Source organism: Eptatretus burgeri, chromosome 11 (genome assembly GCF_056783735.1).
Source record: "Eptatretus burgeri isolate ZD-2024b chromosome 11, Ebu_testis_v1, whole genome shotgun sequence".
Taxonomy (NCBI): Eukaryota; Metazoa; Chordata; class Myxini; order Myxiniformes; family Myxinidae; genus Eptatretus; species Eptatretus burgeri.
In genome coordinates this window covers 73,233,779-73,250,739 of record NC_140971.1, presented here as the reverse complement: position 1 = coordinate 73,250,739, position 16,961 = coordinate 73,233,779, and the positions used below count along the sequence as shown (strand labels likewise).

Genomic DNA, 16,961 nt, shown 5'->3' with positions numbered 1-16,961 from the left:
ATCGTACTGGTGTTTCACAGCATGGTGATTTGTCCCTCAAATGTCCCCTTCACTGTCCCTCAAAAGGACATTAAATTGGGTGTTCCATCTTCCAGCATTGTTAATGTACTCTAACCTATAGGGGACACTGCGTCAGTGACACAGCCATGATCCCAGCAACAATGTAGAGCAGGAAAGGAAAGGTTTCCTTGCTGCATAAAAAATTAATGAAAACTTGTGCCCAGGGAATGTTATTTTCATTAAAAAAAATAATAATAATAAAAAAATAAAACTTTAAAAAAACTTCAACTTTTAGTTGGCGATTTTAAATCTGCATAAAACCACCTGCTGCTGGGTGAGTAGATGCAGCCAAATGACTAATATTTAGCCTTTCCAAGGAAATCTATGTACTGTGCCTGCAGCGACCCCAGCTGGATAAACTACATGGGAAGCTAAACTATTACACAAGGGCATGTTGAAAAGTAATGCTACCAATTCTTATGCAAAACAGACAAAGATATATGAATAAAACAGAGGCTGATACACGCATCAATCTTTATTCTACCACGAGGAAGAGTATCTGTCCCCAGTGATGGGAAAAGCAAGCGAAAGTATCCGTCCCCAAAGACAGGAAAAGTTTAAGTTAATCTGTCGATTTAAATTATTTCATGAACGTTAAAAAGGTTAAATGTGTTGCACTCTTGGATTCACTGAGAGACAAAGCTCTGAGCTACTTATACAGTCCACTGCAAAATGGTGGTGCAACATCAGGCGGTGAAGGTTCAATTTGTCTCAAAATAGGGCAAATATGTTGCTACGAAATAAAATTTGACATCAACATTATTCATGCCTATTTTTATACATAGTCGAGGCTTGTGGAAGAGATAGTACACTGAACGAATCAGGATGTAAGGGACAAAAACAGGACACAAAACGCACATACATGGGATGGATAAGATGGAAACAGAAGGAAACTCCTGGGAGGGAAAACTGGAAGGAGGAGGGACTTGGGTCGGGTTAATGAGGGCAGAAAAGATCATGGTTTTGAATTGGAGATGATCTGAGATGGTGATGAACAGCTGCCTTGAAGACCTGGAGGTAAGAATGAGATTGAAGAGGATGTGGAAGTTGATTCCACAGGTCTGAAAAATGAGGAACAAATGAGTGGAGGTGAGCAGTCATCCTGGATTGAGGTAGTTTCGCCAGAAGGGGGTTGATGGTGGACCGTGTGAGCCCCACAACAATCTGGGGGGAGAAGTACAAAGGACGGAAAGAGCAGAGGTTGCAAGACCACAAAGGAGCCGGGAGAAGACAGAGAATCCACCGACCTGTCTGATGGTGAAGTGATAAGTCCATAGATTCAGATTCATTGCAGGAGATTCCAATATTCTTAAAGGCCTTGGTTTCCACAGTGTCAAACTGAGCAAGATGTGAGATATGGGAGCCAGCTCAGAGGGGAGAGCAGTACGCCATTGAATTGCGGATTGCAGCCTTGTCGGTGGATAGTTCAGGTGTGCCAAGGAAGGACTTTGTACAATGGAGGATGCCCAGAGGGCGGATGGCTTTGGAGGCCAACTTTGAAATGTGGTTTCCCCAAGAAAGATCATGGCTGATGGTGAGAGCCAGGAGTTTAAATGAAAGAACTTCCTCGAGAGTATTGTTAAGAAAGTGGATGGGAGGGTTTGTCAGACGGACCTTTTGGAGAGTGTGAAAGTGTGAGATTTGTCAGGATTGAAAGACATATTCCAAGTGTTTGACCACCTTATGATTCTGTCAAGGTCTGAAGAGAGGGAGGAGGTTGCAGCCTTCCTGTCTGCAGAATGAAGGATATCACGCAGAGGGGGGGGGGGGGTCATCAGCAAATAGAAAAGGAGGATTTTCCCGAGAGTCAGAGAGATCATTTATGAAGATTAGGAATAGGACTGGGCCCAGAACACTGCCTAACAGCACTCAAGCCTCGACAGGGAAATGGATTCCATCGAGTGCCACATGCTGGCTATGAGAGTGGAGGAAGTCAGTAATCCCTGTGTGGAGTTGGCCTTTAATGCCATAGGCAGAGAGTTTAGAGAGCAAGGCAGGATGCCAGACTGCATCAAAAGCACGAGATATGTCCAGAAACATGGTCCTGATCCTCATAGTCTGACATCGAGGGCCTCCATCCATTGTTGGGTGAGTACCATTGATGCAGCATGTCCAAGGTGGTGTGACCAGGTCTGAATCTGAATTCATGATCTGAGATGAGGTTGTTGGAGAAAAGGATGGATTTCAGATCAATTGCGATGATAGATTCCATGACCTTGCTGATGATTTGAAGTAAGCCGATGGGTCTGTAGTTGAGGGGATCGAATTTTTTTGCACGTTTTTTTATGCAGCTCAGTGATGCTGGCAGATTTCCAAGCAGATGGAAGATGACCGAGCACAAATGACAGGGTGAAAAGGGCAGAGCGAGGATGTGCAAGAGCAGCAGGGCAGGTTTTTGGGACATGTGAGTTGATGCTGTCCGGTCCAGCAGCAGTCAGAGTCGAGGGTTGAAGGAACCTTCTTTCTCCACCTTCTCAGGTGTAAAAGACAGTCCAGGAGCAGTTGGGTATCGCTGGGAATGATGAGTGGGGTTGGGGCCATAAGATTTTGAAAGCAAACAGAATTGAAGCATTCAGCCTTCCCACGTGTGGAGTTTGTTGTGGCGCCATTTAAAGAGTGAAGGGATGGAAGGGGAGCATACTCCAGACAGACTTGACAAGGCACCACCAGGTTTTAGAGGAGGGAGACATATTTGAAAGTTCATTCTTGAGGTTGGACAGATATTGTTTTCTGGCTCTCCTGAGAGTACACTCCCACTTGTTGCGGACTTTTTGGAATGCACTGAGATTTTGGAATGCACACGAGATATGCCATCTATATCTAGTGCCCAACTGTGTCTGCAGACGTCGTCCTGCAGTTGGGTTACTTTTTATGAGGTTGGTGGCAGGATTTGCACTCCGTCCACAGTAAAACACTTCATCCCGCAAAACATACCAAAAGCAAAACTGAATGTGAAAACCCACTCCATTGGAGTACCTCCCGTACGGTTGCCCTCCGTAGGGCAGCTCACTAGATGACTGGATTGGGGCAAAGTCTTCGGGACCCCCAATCTTTGATGATAAGAGGGAAACCACGGGGTAACCTTCCAGGGTCAGATTGCGGTAGTGTGTGTTGGGGTGGTGCTGAGGTGTCATCCACCAGACGGCGGTCTCCTTGGGTTAACCTGAGGTGGTCCCTTCGGGTGGTTGCCTGGAATGTCCTATCCCTATGAGGATGACCACCAGTCTGTTCTCATCTGAGCTCAAGCGTTTGGACATTGGCATTGCAGCACTCTCTGAGGTTCGGAGACAGGACTGCGGCGAGATCATGGCAGGTGGTTACACCTACTATTGGTCTGGTTGCTCTGATGGTTACCATGCCCAAAGAGTTGCTGTAGCTGTGTCCAATAAGCTGACTCCAATGATAATTGAGGTAACATCGGTCAACGAGCGTATTATGAGACAAAGGATTCGTCACTCCTTGGGTGTCATTTCCCTGGTCTGTATATGCTCCGACTGAGGCGAGTGATCTCACCGTGAAGGACGTATTCTATGCCACATTCGAGTCTGTGGTTGATCAGTGCCCCAGGTGAGATACTCTTCCAGTTGTTGGAGATTTCCATGCATCATTTGGAACCGATAGGGATGGTTATGAGGTGTGTGTTGGTCCCCATGGGTCTGGAACAGTGAACCAGATAGCACTAAGTTCCTTGACTTTGCAAGAAGTCATGGACTTAGGGTGGCTGGTTCATGGTTTTAGTGCCCACAGGCTCATCGCTGGACTTGGTATTCCAACGCTGGAAGTGTGGCAAAGGAGATTGACTATGTGCTCATTGATGGTTGCTGGACAATGATCCAGAACTGTGGGGTCTACCGGAGTGCTCAATTCTTTAACACTGACCACAGGCTTGTTGTAACAACTCTGACGTTGCAGCTCAAATCCAGGAGAATGGTACCATCCCAGCCAAGGCTGGATGTTGACAAGCTTAAGGATGAGAGTGCAGCTGAGGAGTTTGCGAACAGGCTGAACGTAGATTTGGGGGGTCTGGGTGCTTTGGGGAATCCTGAAGAGTTGTGGAGGGCCTTCAAGACCACCGTCCTTGATGTTGCCGGTGGATGTCTTGGAACTCACCATAGGGTGAAGAAAAATTGTCTCTCGAGGGACACTGGATACAATTGACCAGTCGCAGGGCCAGGCTGAATGGCAGAGCTGAGCTATTCAGGGAGATCAGGCGAAAAACTGTATGTGTGCTAAGGGTGGATAAGGAGGCCTATGTACGAGGAATCTGTGAGGGGGTCGAGCATCACCTGTGGTCAGGTGACTCTCCTCCTGCTTACAGAAGAATTCGCGCATTGCGTTCCTCCAAGCTTGTCCCTCGGTCTACCGCAGTTAGAGCGGAGGGTGGTGGGCTCTTGACAGAGGAGTCAGAAGTGAAGGACGGCAGGGCCTGTGACTTTGAGCGGCTGTACCAGGCCAATTCATCAGCTGACGAGTTGGATGTCAAGGGTGTTACTGTCCCTCCAATCAATTGTGTCCCACCTTCGTTTGTGGAAACACAGACTGCAGTGAATCGGTTGAAATGGGTAAAGCTCCTGGGATATGTTGCATCAATGCTGAACTTCTCAAGGCTGGTGGAAATGCTGTACTCGTGTCATTGCACGCAGTTCTGTGCTCTGCCTGGAACACAGGCATCATCCCAACTGACTGGAAGAGCGGCCTTGTTGTCCCTCTCTGGAAAGGGAAGGGTGATCGCCAGGACTGCAACAACTACTGAGGGGTGACGCTGCTCTCAGTGCCAGGCAAGGACTTTGATCGGATAAGTCTTCATAGGGTTCGCCACCATCTGTTTGAGCACCAGCATCCAGAAGTCAGGCTTTACACCAAAGAAGTCAACGATTGACCATATCCTTGCTCTTTGGGTCCTCACCGAAGAAAGATGAGAGTTTCGGCAGAGGCTGCTTTCAGCTTTTGTTGATTTCTGCAAAACGTTTGATTCAGTGAATCGGGATGCCCTCGAGAGGATTCTTAGTCTTCGTGGGGTGGCACCAAGACAGATCAATCTGACGTCTGAACTGTACTCTGTTACGGAGAGTGCTGTGAGATGTGGTGATACCATCTCCGACTTATTTCCAGTTGTTACTGGAGTTTGTCAGGGGTGTGTACTGGCCCTCACACTTTTCAGCGCTTGTATGGACTGGATTCTGGGGAGGATGTCGTAGAGATCAAGCTGTGGTGCATTGTTTGGGAATGTCACGATCTCTGACCTTGGTTTTGCAGATGATGCAGTCATCTTTGCGGAGATTGTGGATGTCCTTTTGGGGGCCATCGAGGTGATGAATGAGGAGTCAAAGCTGCTGGGATTATGGGTTTTCTGGGTCAAACAAGCTTTGAGTTTCTGGGTTTCTGGGTCAAAAAAAGCCTTTGAGAAGCTTGTGGCAGTTGGCCTGAAGGCAGTTGTGGCTCATTTGTGGGAGCAGATTGAGGCAGTTGTCCTGAAACAACTTGCCTTTGCCTCATGGAAAGCAAACCCAACTGAGGGTAATCTCAGTTCCTTCCATAAAGCTCGGAATAAGTGTGCGTCTACCCTCAGGAGAGCCAGAAAACAACATCTTTCTCATCTCAAGTCTGAACTCTCAAATCTCTCTCTCCTCCAAATCCTGGTGGCATCTAATCAAATCTGTTTCTGGTGTATGTTCCCCCTCCATCTCCTCCCTTACCTCAAATGGCCGCACTGCTGATACCGCACGTGAAAAGGCTGAATGCCTAAACTCGGTGTTTGCATCTAAATGTTGTCAGAAACCCATCGATTCTGTTCCCATCTTACCCAGTCATACCCAACTGTCTTACCTGGAGTCGGTGTCCTTTTCTTCTGACAAAGTGGAGAGCTTGCTGTCAAACCTCGACTCAGATTCTGCAACCGGTCCAGATGGCATCAGCCCATGTGTCCTAAAAACGTACTTCTCTGCTCTTGCTCACCCTCTTTCTGTTCTATTCACCCTCTCATTTGCTCAAGGTCATCTGCCATCTGCTTGGAAATCAGCAAACATTACTGCCCTGCATAAAAAAAAAGATTCAAAAACAGATCCCTGCAGCAACAGACCAACCAGCCTTCTCCCAATCATCAGCGAGGTCATGGAATCCATCATCGCTTCAGATATTAAATCTTTCCTTGTCTCCAATGGCTTGATTTCCGATCATCAATTTGGTTTCAGACCTGGTCACTCTATCCTGGATATGCAGCTTCTGCTCTGCCAACAATAGATGGAGGTACTAAGTGCCAGACTTGAAATCAGAGCCATATCCCTTGACATACGTGTGCTTTTCACACGGTCTGGCACCCTGCCATGCTCACCACTCTCTTCCTGTGGTGTCCAAGGCCATCTCCACTCATAGCTCACAGACTTACTCTCCTGTCGCAGCCAACGTGTGGCCCTGAATGGAGTTCTCTCATCCCCCCCCCCCCTTCCTGTCCAGGCTGGAGTTCCCCAAGGTAGCGTTCTGGGCCCTGTTCTTTTTCTGGTTTTCATCAATGATCTCTCCGACTCTCTGGAAAATCCTCTATATCTCTTTACTCATGACTCCACCCTCTGCCGTACCATCTGTCATCCTTCAGACCGGCAAGCCGCAGCTTCTTCGCTGTAGGCAGATCTGGTTAAAATCGCAAACTGGTCCAAAACGTGGAACATGTCTTTCAATCCGGACAAATCTCACACTCTCACTATGTCTCTCCGAAAGAACCATTTAGAACCCCCTCCCCCCATCTACTTTCTCAACAATCCTCTGGAAGTCCTCTCATTCAAGCTTCTGGGTCTCACTATCTGCCATGATCATTCCTGGGAAAGCCACATTTCCAAGCTGGCCTCGAAAGCTACTCATCGATTCGGCATCCTCCATCACGCAAAGTCCTTCCTCGGCCCACCTGAGCTCCTGACCACACACAAAGCTTTCGTCCGCAGCCTGATTGAGTACTGCTTTCCACTCTGGGCTGGTGCTCCTGCCTCTCACCTTTCTTGTCTTCACACTGTGGAAACCAAGGCATTTCGGATCATTGGTATCTCCCGTGGTGAGGCTGAGTCTTTGGGTTTCTCACTCTCACCACAGGCAGGTTGGTGGTCTTTCTGTCTTCAACCATCCCCTATCTGGTCCCGCCCCCCCTGCTTAGTCTGCAATTCCCCCCCCCCCCATATATTTCCGTAGGGTGCTCAACGTCCGCCAGCAACCCCCTTCTGGTAAAACTACCAAAATCATGAATCACTGCTCACCATCACTCTTTCATTCCTCTTTTTTCCCACCTTTGGAATAAACTTCCAGTCTCTTCAATCTCATTCTTCCCTCCAGTCCTTCAAAATAGTTGTTCACCACCACTTATCTTCCCCCATCCAAATCCTCGATCTTTTCTACCCCCATTAATCCACCTCCTTCAAATTCCCCGCTTTCCTTCCTGAAAGTCCCTGTAGTGTCCATCTTGTATTCCCCATGTTCCCCACCCCATCCCTCTACCTTCCACAGATCTCCTAATGTCCCTGTTCCCCACTGTCTTGTCCTTCCCTTTCCCACCCCTCTTGTCTCATGCCCTCCCCCCTTGCCTCATGCCCCCCCCCTTGCTGTGTATTGTGTGTTTACTCTCATACAATGTATACAATAAAAAAATACTTGAACACTGAAGAACACAAATCACCTTCTACAAGTAGTTCTAAGCACCTCCAGTTCTGTCGTACTTGGACATGTTCTATAGATTGGTGTACTTGGACATGTTGTAGTACTTGGACTGCTTCAATCACGCTAAACTTCGGATTAAAAAAAAAAACGAACTTTAAAATCATTATTTTATTAAAATTGAATTGCAGTATAAACATGAATGCTTCATAGGGTGTTGTGTTCTGTGAACTCTCCAGTTTTTATTGTGATCGTTTCATTTGTTTTGCTTCAAGTAATCTTGTTTGATGATGTTTGATTTCATTTGTTTGCTTATGACTCAACGGTTGGCTTGGCTGAATTAGATAAGTCACAAGTGTTTATCGGCGCTTCCTCGGGTTAATTCCACCATCTCAAGGAGTATTGCAATGTGGCAAACAGGCCCGGGAACTTGCTCGAGGCTGTGGACTAGGCTGGCAATTGCGGTCATTTTGACATGACCCACGGGTCTCAAACTGGGTAACTGGACCAGACCCGCAGTTTTAACAATATTATTTATCAAGAAGTTGGAAGACTTCATATAAAAGGGATGGCCCAGACTCTCCATCGGCTCAATACAAGATAAATCATCAAAAAAAATTACCATAATAGAACTTCCAAACCTATAAATTACCTACCAGTCATCTACAGAGAATTCCTCATCCAATAACACTCATTAAACTTTGGGACATCATTGTTGAACTGGAAAAATGAGATATCCAAAAGTGCCATTTGCCATTTTTTTTCTGACAGACTAACTCAAACTTGCTTTAAGCTACGAACTTGGTTTAAACACCAATCTACAGCATTTTATTGTGGGAAGAAGGTGGAAACTGATCAAAATTTTAATAGCTTGAAAGGATTCATGAAAAATAAGCCAAACTGCATTCCTTTGTAAAGGAATAGGAAGGGATCAGAGGGGATCAGAGGGGTAGGTGGGAATATGACAGTCAATCAGCCTGGTGGGGGCGGAGTTGCGAGACACATTTACCCAAGGGCCAATCAGACCAATATGGCTGTGGTCAACGGTGAAATATTATCAGTCGTGTTCGTGTAGGGCAGTCATGGGGCCAATTGACAGCAACACCACACACATATTTCTATAAAGTACGTACTATTTAGAACGTTAGATAGTCCATAAAGTATGCACAACACCAATACAACGTGAGAATATCGATAAAGTTTGCACTATTGTACATTTGTAAATCAATGGGAGAACATCTTATATTTAAAACACAATCCATGTCTGTCTGGGTGTCAAAAAATGTCGATTAATTACATACTCTTTGAACATCAGTTGTACGCCGACTACACGTACATCTATTAATTACATACTATTGGAATGTATCTCATAAACCTATCAACCCTTTATACTGCTGAGACCCCCCCCCCACAAGACCCTTAAGATTCCCAAAACCTCAAGGACCCCAAAGACCCTTCAAGACCCCACCCCAAGACCCATTTTACTTTTAATATTCTTTCGACACCTTGAGATCCCTTCAGCCTTTAAACCTTTTAGACCCCGAGAACCTGTAAAACTTTACACCTCAGACCCCCTAGACCTTAACACTATTTTAGATTTGACCCTTGACCATTTCGAGGTTAAGACCACTTGGACCGTTTTAGAACCTCTTTACATGCTTGAGAGATTCGACCCTTTCGACCCCTTTGACATCAACCACTATTGGTACGTACCCTTTATTGTTTAGAGTTAGACCATCGAGAACCTTTTAATCGCACACCACGCAAACATCTGTCGTCTTCTTGCAAAATACAGACTATATTTTTCAGCAAGTAATGTGCAAGTTCAACCCACCTCGGGGGTGGGTACTCTGCTCGTCGTTAATAAAGTCGCACTTGCCACATACTTTTGGCAAACACTTTCAAACAAGAAATTACGGTTACATAAATTCAGTCACTAAATTAGCTTCAGTAAAGATTGTGCTCCACTCAAATTCCACTTCTGTACCCATGTCATTCCATCCGAAAGGGGGTGGAGGGAGGGAGAACTGCTCGTGTTTAATACAACATCAATCCTAAGAATAAAAAAAATTCCATGCAATAACAATGAAATTCTCCAGCATGTAAACACGTACCTTAAATAAGTAAAGAAACAAGTAATAAAAACATTTTAAAAATTGCAAAAGGATGTAGGGATGCTAATCCAAAATGTATGTAAACAAGGTAGGGATGGTCACAAGAAATGATCATGTGAAACCATCCCCACATCTTTCTTTGAACAATGGTTGTCCCTAGAAAAGACACTAACTGTGTGCGTTTGTGAAAAGTTATATCAAACAAACACACACACATACATACACAGCATGCTTGCACACCACAAGCAACTACTCAGGTGCATCCGACGTACAGACATAATACAAGCGACATATATTTTATGAAGTGGATTGTGAGAGTTTTTGTATTTGAGAAAGTGTATTGAGCTTGCATTCTGTGAGCTCTTTATCGTAAAGTTTACAGCTATTGTCATTTTGAATGTAAATACAGTAAAGGTTATAAAATAAGAGGGGAAGAGGCTTGTGTTAGCATTACTGAGCAACCACATAGATTGTAATCTCCATAGTCTTGAGTCATGTGATGCACCGTGAGCAAAGCCATTTTGCACAGGCCAACTTCTATTTCTGGATAAGTTCGTTCATGGACATTATCCTAAAGTTTTGTGATTTTTTTTTCTGGTATATTGGCATCGAGTTGAAGCAGCATGCAGAATTTCAGGATTCTATCTCACCCAGAAAAGTACAAAATATTTATGTCAGTGAGTCAGTGAATGGTTAGAAAGAGCTTTAGATACGATGTGAAGTAAATCAAGAATTAGTGATAAGAATGAGCTCTTTATTAAAAAGTTTACAAGTACAATATATTTTTTTTCATGTAAATATGGCAAAAGGTATAAAATTTGAGGTGAGACTGCTAACGTTTCCTCACAACCAGCTCCTGTGTAAGCTCCATTGTCAAGTGTCACCTGATCTGCAGTGAGCAGACTGGGGATGTGCTGGCTGACTTTTATTTACAGATGTTTGTTTACATAAATTTTCTGACTGTTTTGTGATTTTTTTTCCTGGTATATTAGCTTCAGTTGCATTCATACGTTGTGTACAAAAAACAATTTGAGTTTTCTACCACATCGCGAAGGTATTTAACATTTACATTAGTGAAATAATCGGTTAGTGAGTAAGTGAGTTGTTAGATAGAGCTTTAGATATATTTGGAGGAGGAGATTGGGACCATACTCTGTGCAGAGCGTTTGTGCTGCTTAAGCAGTCTCCAGGGCTATTGGGCACAATCCTGGACGGGTCGTCACTCCGACACAATATACCAGCATGCTAGCACTCATTTTGCCGACCTCAGAAGGATGACAGGCTGAGTTAACCCCACCTGGTATTAATTCAACAGCTGAGCGTGATTTGAACTCAGATATATATATATTAGATACAAGATATATTTATTTATTTTGATGTGCCATACTCTTCACAGAGCATTGGTGCTGCCGAAGCAGTTTCTTGGCAAGGGTTAAACTCGGTGGTTAGTAGACATTGCTTTCCCAACATTGTTTGTCCATGCTCCATCCTTTTAAATGTTCCATTGTTAAAGTCTTCAGTACGACTCAAACGTGGTTTGACCCACCGACCTCCTAGACTCAGAGCGACCACAGAGTTTGGACGAGACAGACAGACAAACATACACATACATACGACCTTAAATTAAGAGCATCTTTCATATCTTGTATCTTGAAAAGACAACTTTTTATTTGTAAACATCAATAATCTTTTGAATCCATCCGGTATCCACATCTCTTGGTGGAAGACGCGTTTATTTCTGCCAACGTTGGCCGATGGCCTACGTGCTCAAGCTTCGCAAAGTTATTCACTTGAAAAACACACAAGGTCTAGAGAGCTGCAGCCTGGTGTGGACGTGTTGAGACTGAGGTATAACTCTTTATATGAACAGATGTTGAACAGCACAAAAACAAATGCATTTGCAGGTGCGCATAGAATCAAATATGAGCAAACCAAGTTAAACTGCCATAAAAGCAGTTTTTAATAAAGCATGAAATATAGTTCGCAAGCATTCAGCTGAATTAATTAACTCTTTATTGGAGTTTCGTTTAGCAACTCCCCGCCACATGCCAATCACGACCCTCTGCATGCAGCTGCTGGGCCATGGGGTCGAGGGCTCTGCAAACTGCCCGGAATACCGCACTGGCAGTGACGGACTGGAGATGCGCTTAAAGTGCCCGCTCGGCACACTCTGGGTGTCCCAGTATTTTTTTGTGCAATTGCTTTGGCTGAAGAATAGCGTGTGGGTGAGAAATACCGAAAATGCAGGCGTCTCATAAAATATTGGCCATGGTCCATTCGCTGTGTCAAACCCCATCGATCTTTGGGGTGTCAAACTTGGCAAAGTCTCCATGCAAACTCCCTGTGATGAAGGAGGGAGTGAGTGTTCTGGGTTGGCTAAACGGGCTGAGCCTTTCTCTTATACAACACGTTTCACAGTCCTAATTATACCTACTTATGATAGGGTCGGTCAGGGAATGTTTGTGCACCAAGTCTTCCACGAACCGGCTGGCCAGGCCTGACGTTTAATTGCATGCGACTTGGGTCGGAATTTTTAATTTATTCAGAGTGCCAGTGATCACGTGCCTACTTTTCATAAAAGACCGTGTGTGCGTGTGTATACACACATTAGTGCAGAGGAATCAGATCATCTTCCAACTGGACAATAATTTTTTGGGAATATTTAAGATCGACACATTCGGAGTATGAAATATCGAGATTGTATGTGAATAGCTCCCCAAATGGTTGGTCTGTTCATGTTCCCATCTGAAGCCCTGGCTCATGATACAAGTTCATAAACAGTATTACAAGTCATTTATACACCTCTTTAAATTGTCTGAGGGTTAGGAGTACACTTTGATACGAGTTGGCAAACGTTTGTCTTCAGAAAACAACAAAATTGCTCCAAATGGTCAGATTTATCATCACCCTGTCGATGGGCAGAAAGCATGATCTGCTGGTGAAATGTTTGAGGGTAGAAATTCCAAAAGATGGTGGGGGTAGACAATTTTTCTTTTCCAATGACCAAAAGGTTATAAAGATCAGAATCAGAGATTAAGTCATTGATCTTCATTCAATCAGCAGTGCACACGTGCGTACACTCAGACACGTACAACATCTCCCTCTGGCGCCAATAAAAAAAATTTCACAACCATCTTCCCCTTTTGAACTGTTTTTAATCTACCTTTAAAATTTTCTCCCTCTTGTCCTCTCAACACCCCATATGAAATTTTCGTCTCACTCTACCACTTTGTTCATTGCATATGTGATATGTAGATAACCCTCATCTGTATCGATCCACCTCATTCATAAACTCCCTCCATCAACTAGCAACCAAACGTTTCAATAAACCTCAAACACCCAACCTCTCCCTACCATATTTCAAAATGATAAAATGCAGTGTCCCTGCTGCAAACTCCAATTTCCCATGAGCTCTGCAAGGCATAAAATGAATGAGTAAAAGTTACAACAAGAAGTTCAGCTTTCACAGTTGGTTCCGAATTTTCACACAAGGGCAACAAAAGTACAAATAATGAGTAACCATAGCAGTGGTGTAGATGGGCAGAATATAGTTCGATGTAAAGTGGTGCATTTCAATGAAAGCAGTGCAGTCTGAGAGGAAATGAGACACAAACAGTGCCAAGTGAGACTTCTCAAGCAGTCATAAGATCATCGTGAGCCAGCCAGCAATGAGACACATGCCACCGAAAGGCGTGACGCTACGAACGTTGCCGTTTTCAAGTAGAGCATGTGCGTAGCAGCTGCCACAGAAGAATACCATACCCGCTGTCAGAAGGCTACCGGCCTGTAATCGGGACGAGGTGTCAGAGGTAGGGAGAAAGTTTCACAATTTTGATTATTGTATAAGCATCGTATCTACTTGCGTGTCACTTTCTACTGTTCTCATCAAAATGCCAAACTGATTAGCTGCATTTTTTTTTCATGACAATAAATGTGTACTCAACAGGAAGAAAGCTTTACCAGCAATACAATCTACTTCACAGGACTTGACAAGACAAAACTATTTTAAATCAAAAAAACAACCTATAATGGCCTGGCATAATGTCACAGGCAAGGCAAACCTCAGATATCAACTTCAGCACAATACGCAACTTTCAAAGTGACGTAATCTGCCCCAGATTGCTCAACACGCATGCGCAGAAACTCAACATATTTCTTACCTCTCAGATAAGGATTGTAGAATGAAACGACTTCACAAAAAACAAAACGAACAAACAAAAAAAACTTTGAAAGATGCTAAAAGTACTTGTAAGCATACCTGTGAGAAAAAGGTGTGCTTCTGCATAACGAAACAGTACGAGAATTTCTTGATCAACTTGTCCAAAAAGTTGATATCTTGCCATCCGCACTGCAAAAATTCCTGACAATATGGGCCTGTGAAAGGCCAAAGATTCGTACACTTGTGCGTTATAACCAAACCTTTGTGCTTCTCAACACCGATGGGAATGCTGGTCTATACACAAAGTAAGTTTAAAATGATGATATTTAGTATTAATCAAGTTTGGGAGGACGGGAGGGTGTGTTGGAGTGGGATTGGTGTTGACTGTGAGTGCCGTTATAAATATATTGTTTTTGTTTGGTTACACCGCTACAAGATAAATTATACTACATTTTTGCATCAACTGGTGAAAGGAGAAGTGTGTGTTATAATCGCTGCTAGAATGTACCAACACTCACAGTAAATGGTACGAACAAGACTCATATTCCTATATTTCTACGAGTCCGATTTTCATTCAGGAACAGGACAATTGTGGTTGACCATTTTGAAATTTCCACTCCTTCGTCGAAATGCTGAAAATTATGCTAAAAGGACCATTTTAATTACAGATTTTGTACCATCAATGACAGATTAAAAGTGCCCGGCGAGAAGAAGCGAGTCAGATAAAACACACACACAGCACATGTGCAAAACATCTTGTTTAGCATTCATACGTCCATTTGAAAGTCACATATTCAAGAGGAAGCTGGTGACATCACTTTGGATTGAAAATTTTGTGCAAGATAATGCAGAAACATCAAGTCAAAGGGCTGGCTTGCTTCAGGCAGTCTTTGGGTGATGATAAAGGTGTGAATGAAATGCTCAATACAATGCAAATCTTTAAAACCTGCGATTTTACCCACACAGTTAACCAAGGCCATTTTACACAATCTACTTCCAAGCTGAAAACTACACACAATTACAGTAACATTATTGAACCAACTGCTGGCAAAGTAGTTTCCACCAAAGGTGAGTATGAAAACCATTACCATTTGCTTTGAAAACAAATAAAATTTCCAGTGTAGCAGAGGCCATGACAAACCATTCAACATATACCTTGATCTCACACCTGTAACGCAGTTGAGAGCTTACCATTAAGGGATGGCGGCAGTGCGGAACCCCGAGCAGCGCCAAAGTGTGGATGTAATGATAGCGGTTTGCCGTGGTGTACACCTGCACAAGAAGCCAAGTAAACTTTGAAACGGTTGGATCAAAACTCCAAAATATGTCTTCCCAAAGTTCTAATGTAGGAGAATGTGTTAACTTTAGACAGCAGAGCAAACTAAAAGCATGTTCCAATCACAACGTACGTAATAGGATTTAAAAAAGAGGGGACAGTGAAGAAAGATCGGCACATGCTTTTACCTCCTTTAAATAGTCATCTGCATCACTGAGCTTGAAGGCTGCAAAGGAATAATAAACTCAGATCAAATACCTTCCGTAAAAAGACAGACTGACGTGATGTGATGTGATGTGATGTACTTTGGTGGGTGTGATTGATACATCACATTTGAACCATTGTGATGATGTTGTTTTAAACATTGTCCAATATAACAAGTGCAACAATTGTCAAATCGTAGTAACTTCAAAATTATATATATATATATATATATATATATATATATATATATATATATATATATATATATATACATACACACACGAGAAAGAGAGCGAGAAAGAAAGAGAGAAATAGAGAGAAAGAGAGGAGACAGAGACAGAGAGAGCGAGAGAAAGAAAGAGACCATCACACCCACCCCACTCAACCCTCTTCCACCCAGATTATTGTCACTCTCAAGCTAAGATTTAAATAACCATGTGTGAGCAGAGAATGACTTTCCATAACCAGGGAGATGATCCTTTAAGGACACTAATGGCTTTGTTTCAGTCACAGTCATTACAATCGCTGGATATACTTAAGGCCCAAGACCTTCGTTGTCTGCAGCACATCCACATGAGAAATTGGTCGAGTAAACGTGATGACGTCACAAGCCACGCCCATACAGTCTCGCCTTCCCAAGCCAAACAGTTCCCTCTTTGCCCGTCTGGGTCTGGCTCGAGTCGGCGTCGGTGACCTCCATGGAACCGGCGCAGAATGCGAACAAAGTACAGGCATCATCTCTATACCTTTCGGACCTATTGCCGCTCAGTGATTAAAGACTCTAAATTTAAATGTATTACTTTTCTTGACAGGATTCTGCTAAAATAGTGAATTTAACCCATGGCATGTTTAGAGCGCGCAGTTCCTGGTAGTACGTCACTTAATACATCCCGACTTGCACACACAAACGTCCAGCGTTTCCTCTTTTTTAGCCACCACCTAACTACCGTTGACCTTTACTCACTGTGTGCACCGTACGCTCCCGCAGAGACAGCAAGAGCTCCCGAGAGACCGGCCACACGGATAAAAAATCGACCTGAAGCCATTTGACATTTGTCCAACACACACGTCACATAAGCACGTAAAGCTGCTACAAATATAAAGATCTCAATATTATTAGATAAATGTTACAGTGCCTGCTGAAGGCTTCATTACAATTTTCTTATTGAAAAACACATGATGTAACCAAAAAAAAAAATACATGTTGAAATAAAAATCAACCGGCACGAATTGCACCGTCCTGGCCACATGCTCCGGAAAAGGGAAACATTTGGATGTAACTGCAAGGAAACGATACAAGAACCTTTATCAGTTCAAACGTATCCAGACGAATGCACAAGTTTCAGAAACGGGATTTAGTATTCTCTGGGAAAGTAGGATCTTTAAAATCCAGGAGCACGGCTCGGAGATTTTATTTTCTTCACCTTTCTTGAAATGGAACACTAATGAATGGAAGATCCATGGCAACTCCAAAAGACCGTTTGATAACGGACGTCAATGCCCGATTGAGTGT

The 16,961-nt window shown here is 43.7% G+C and overlaps 1 protein-coding gene across 3 annotated transcripts; it reads right to left on the bottom strand.

Moving 5' to 3' along the window:
- Positions 1-10,546: 10,546 nt before the first annotated feature.
- Positions 10,547-16,567, bottom strand: LOC147017372 (transmembrane protein 256 homolog). 3 transcript variants are annotated; one of them, XR_015049463.1, is made up of 6 exons: positions 16,413-16,567; positions 15,433-15,470; positions 15,160-15,240; positions 14,068-14,157; positions 13,330-13,593; positions 10,547-13,222 (listed from the first exon to the last, which is right to left on the bottom strand). XR_015049463.1 is itself a non-coding variant. In XM_085846982.1 (5 exons), exons 1-5 carry the CDS (start codon positions 16,492-16,494, stop codon positions 13,450-13,452), a joined length of 435 nt encoding a protein of 144 aa, XP_085703108.1. In that variant the 5' UTR covers positions 16,495-16,566; the 3' UTR covers positions 10,547-13,449. The 3 variants fall into 3 exon arrangements, 2 of the variants coding, with proteins under 2 accessions (XP_085703108.1, XP_085703109.1); XM_085846982.1 differs by having other exon boundaries at positions 10,547-13,593; positions 16,413-16,566; XM_085846983.1 differs by lacking the exon at positions 14,068-14,157 and having other exon boundaries at positions 10,547-13,593; positions 16,413-16,562.
- Positions 16,568-16,961: the final 394 nt, after the last annotated feature.

Excerpts from the sequence above, each read along its gene's own strand:
- LOC147017372 (XM_085846982.1), bottom strand. The coding sequence starts at position 16,494 with ATGGCTTCAGGTCGATTTTTTATCCGTGTGGCCGGTCTCTCGGGAGCT. Across the intron at positions 15,471-16,412 it reads GGGAGCGTACGGTGCACACA|CCTTCAAGCTCAGTGATGCA; the intron begins GTGAGTAAAGGT and ends ATTCCTTTGCAG. Across the intron at positions 15,241-15,432 it reads CAGATGACTATTTAAAGGAG|GTGTACACCACGGCAAACCG; the intron begins GTAAAAGCATGT and ends CTTCTTGTGCAG.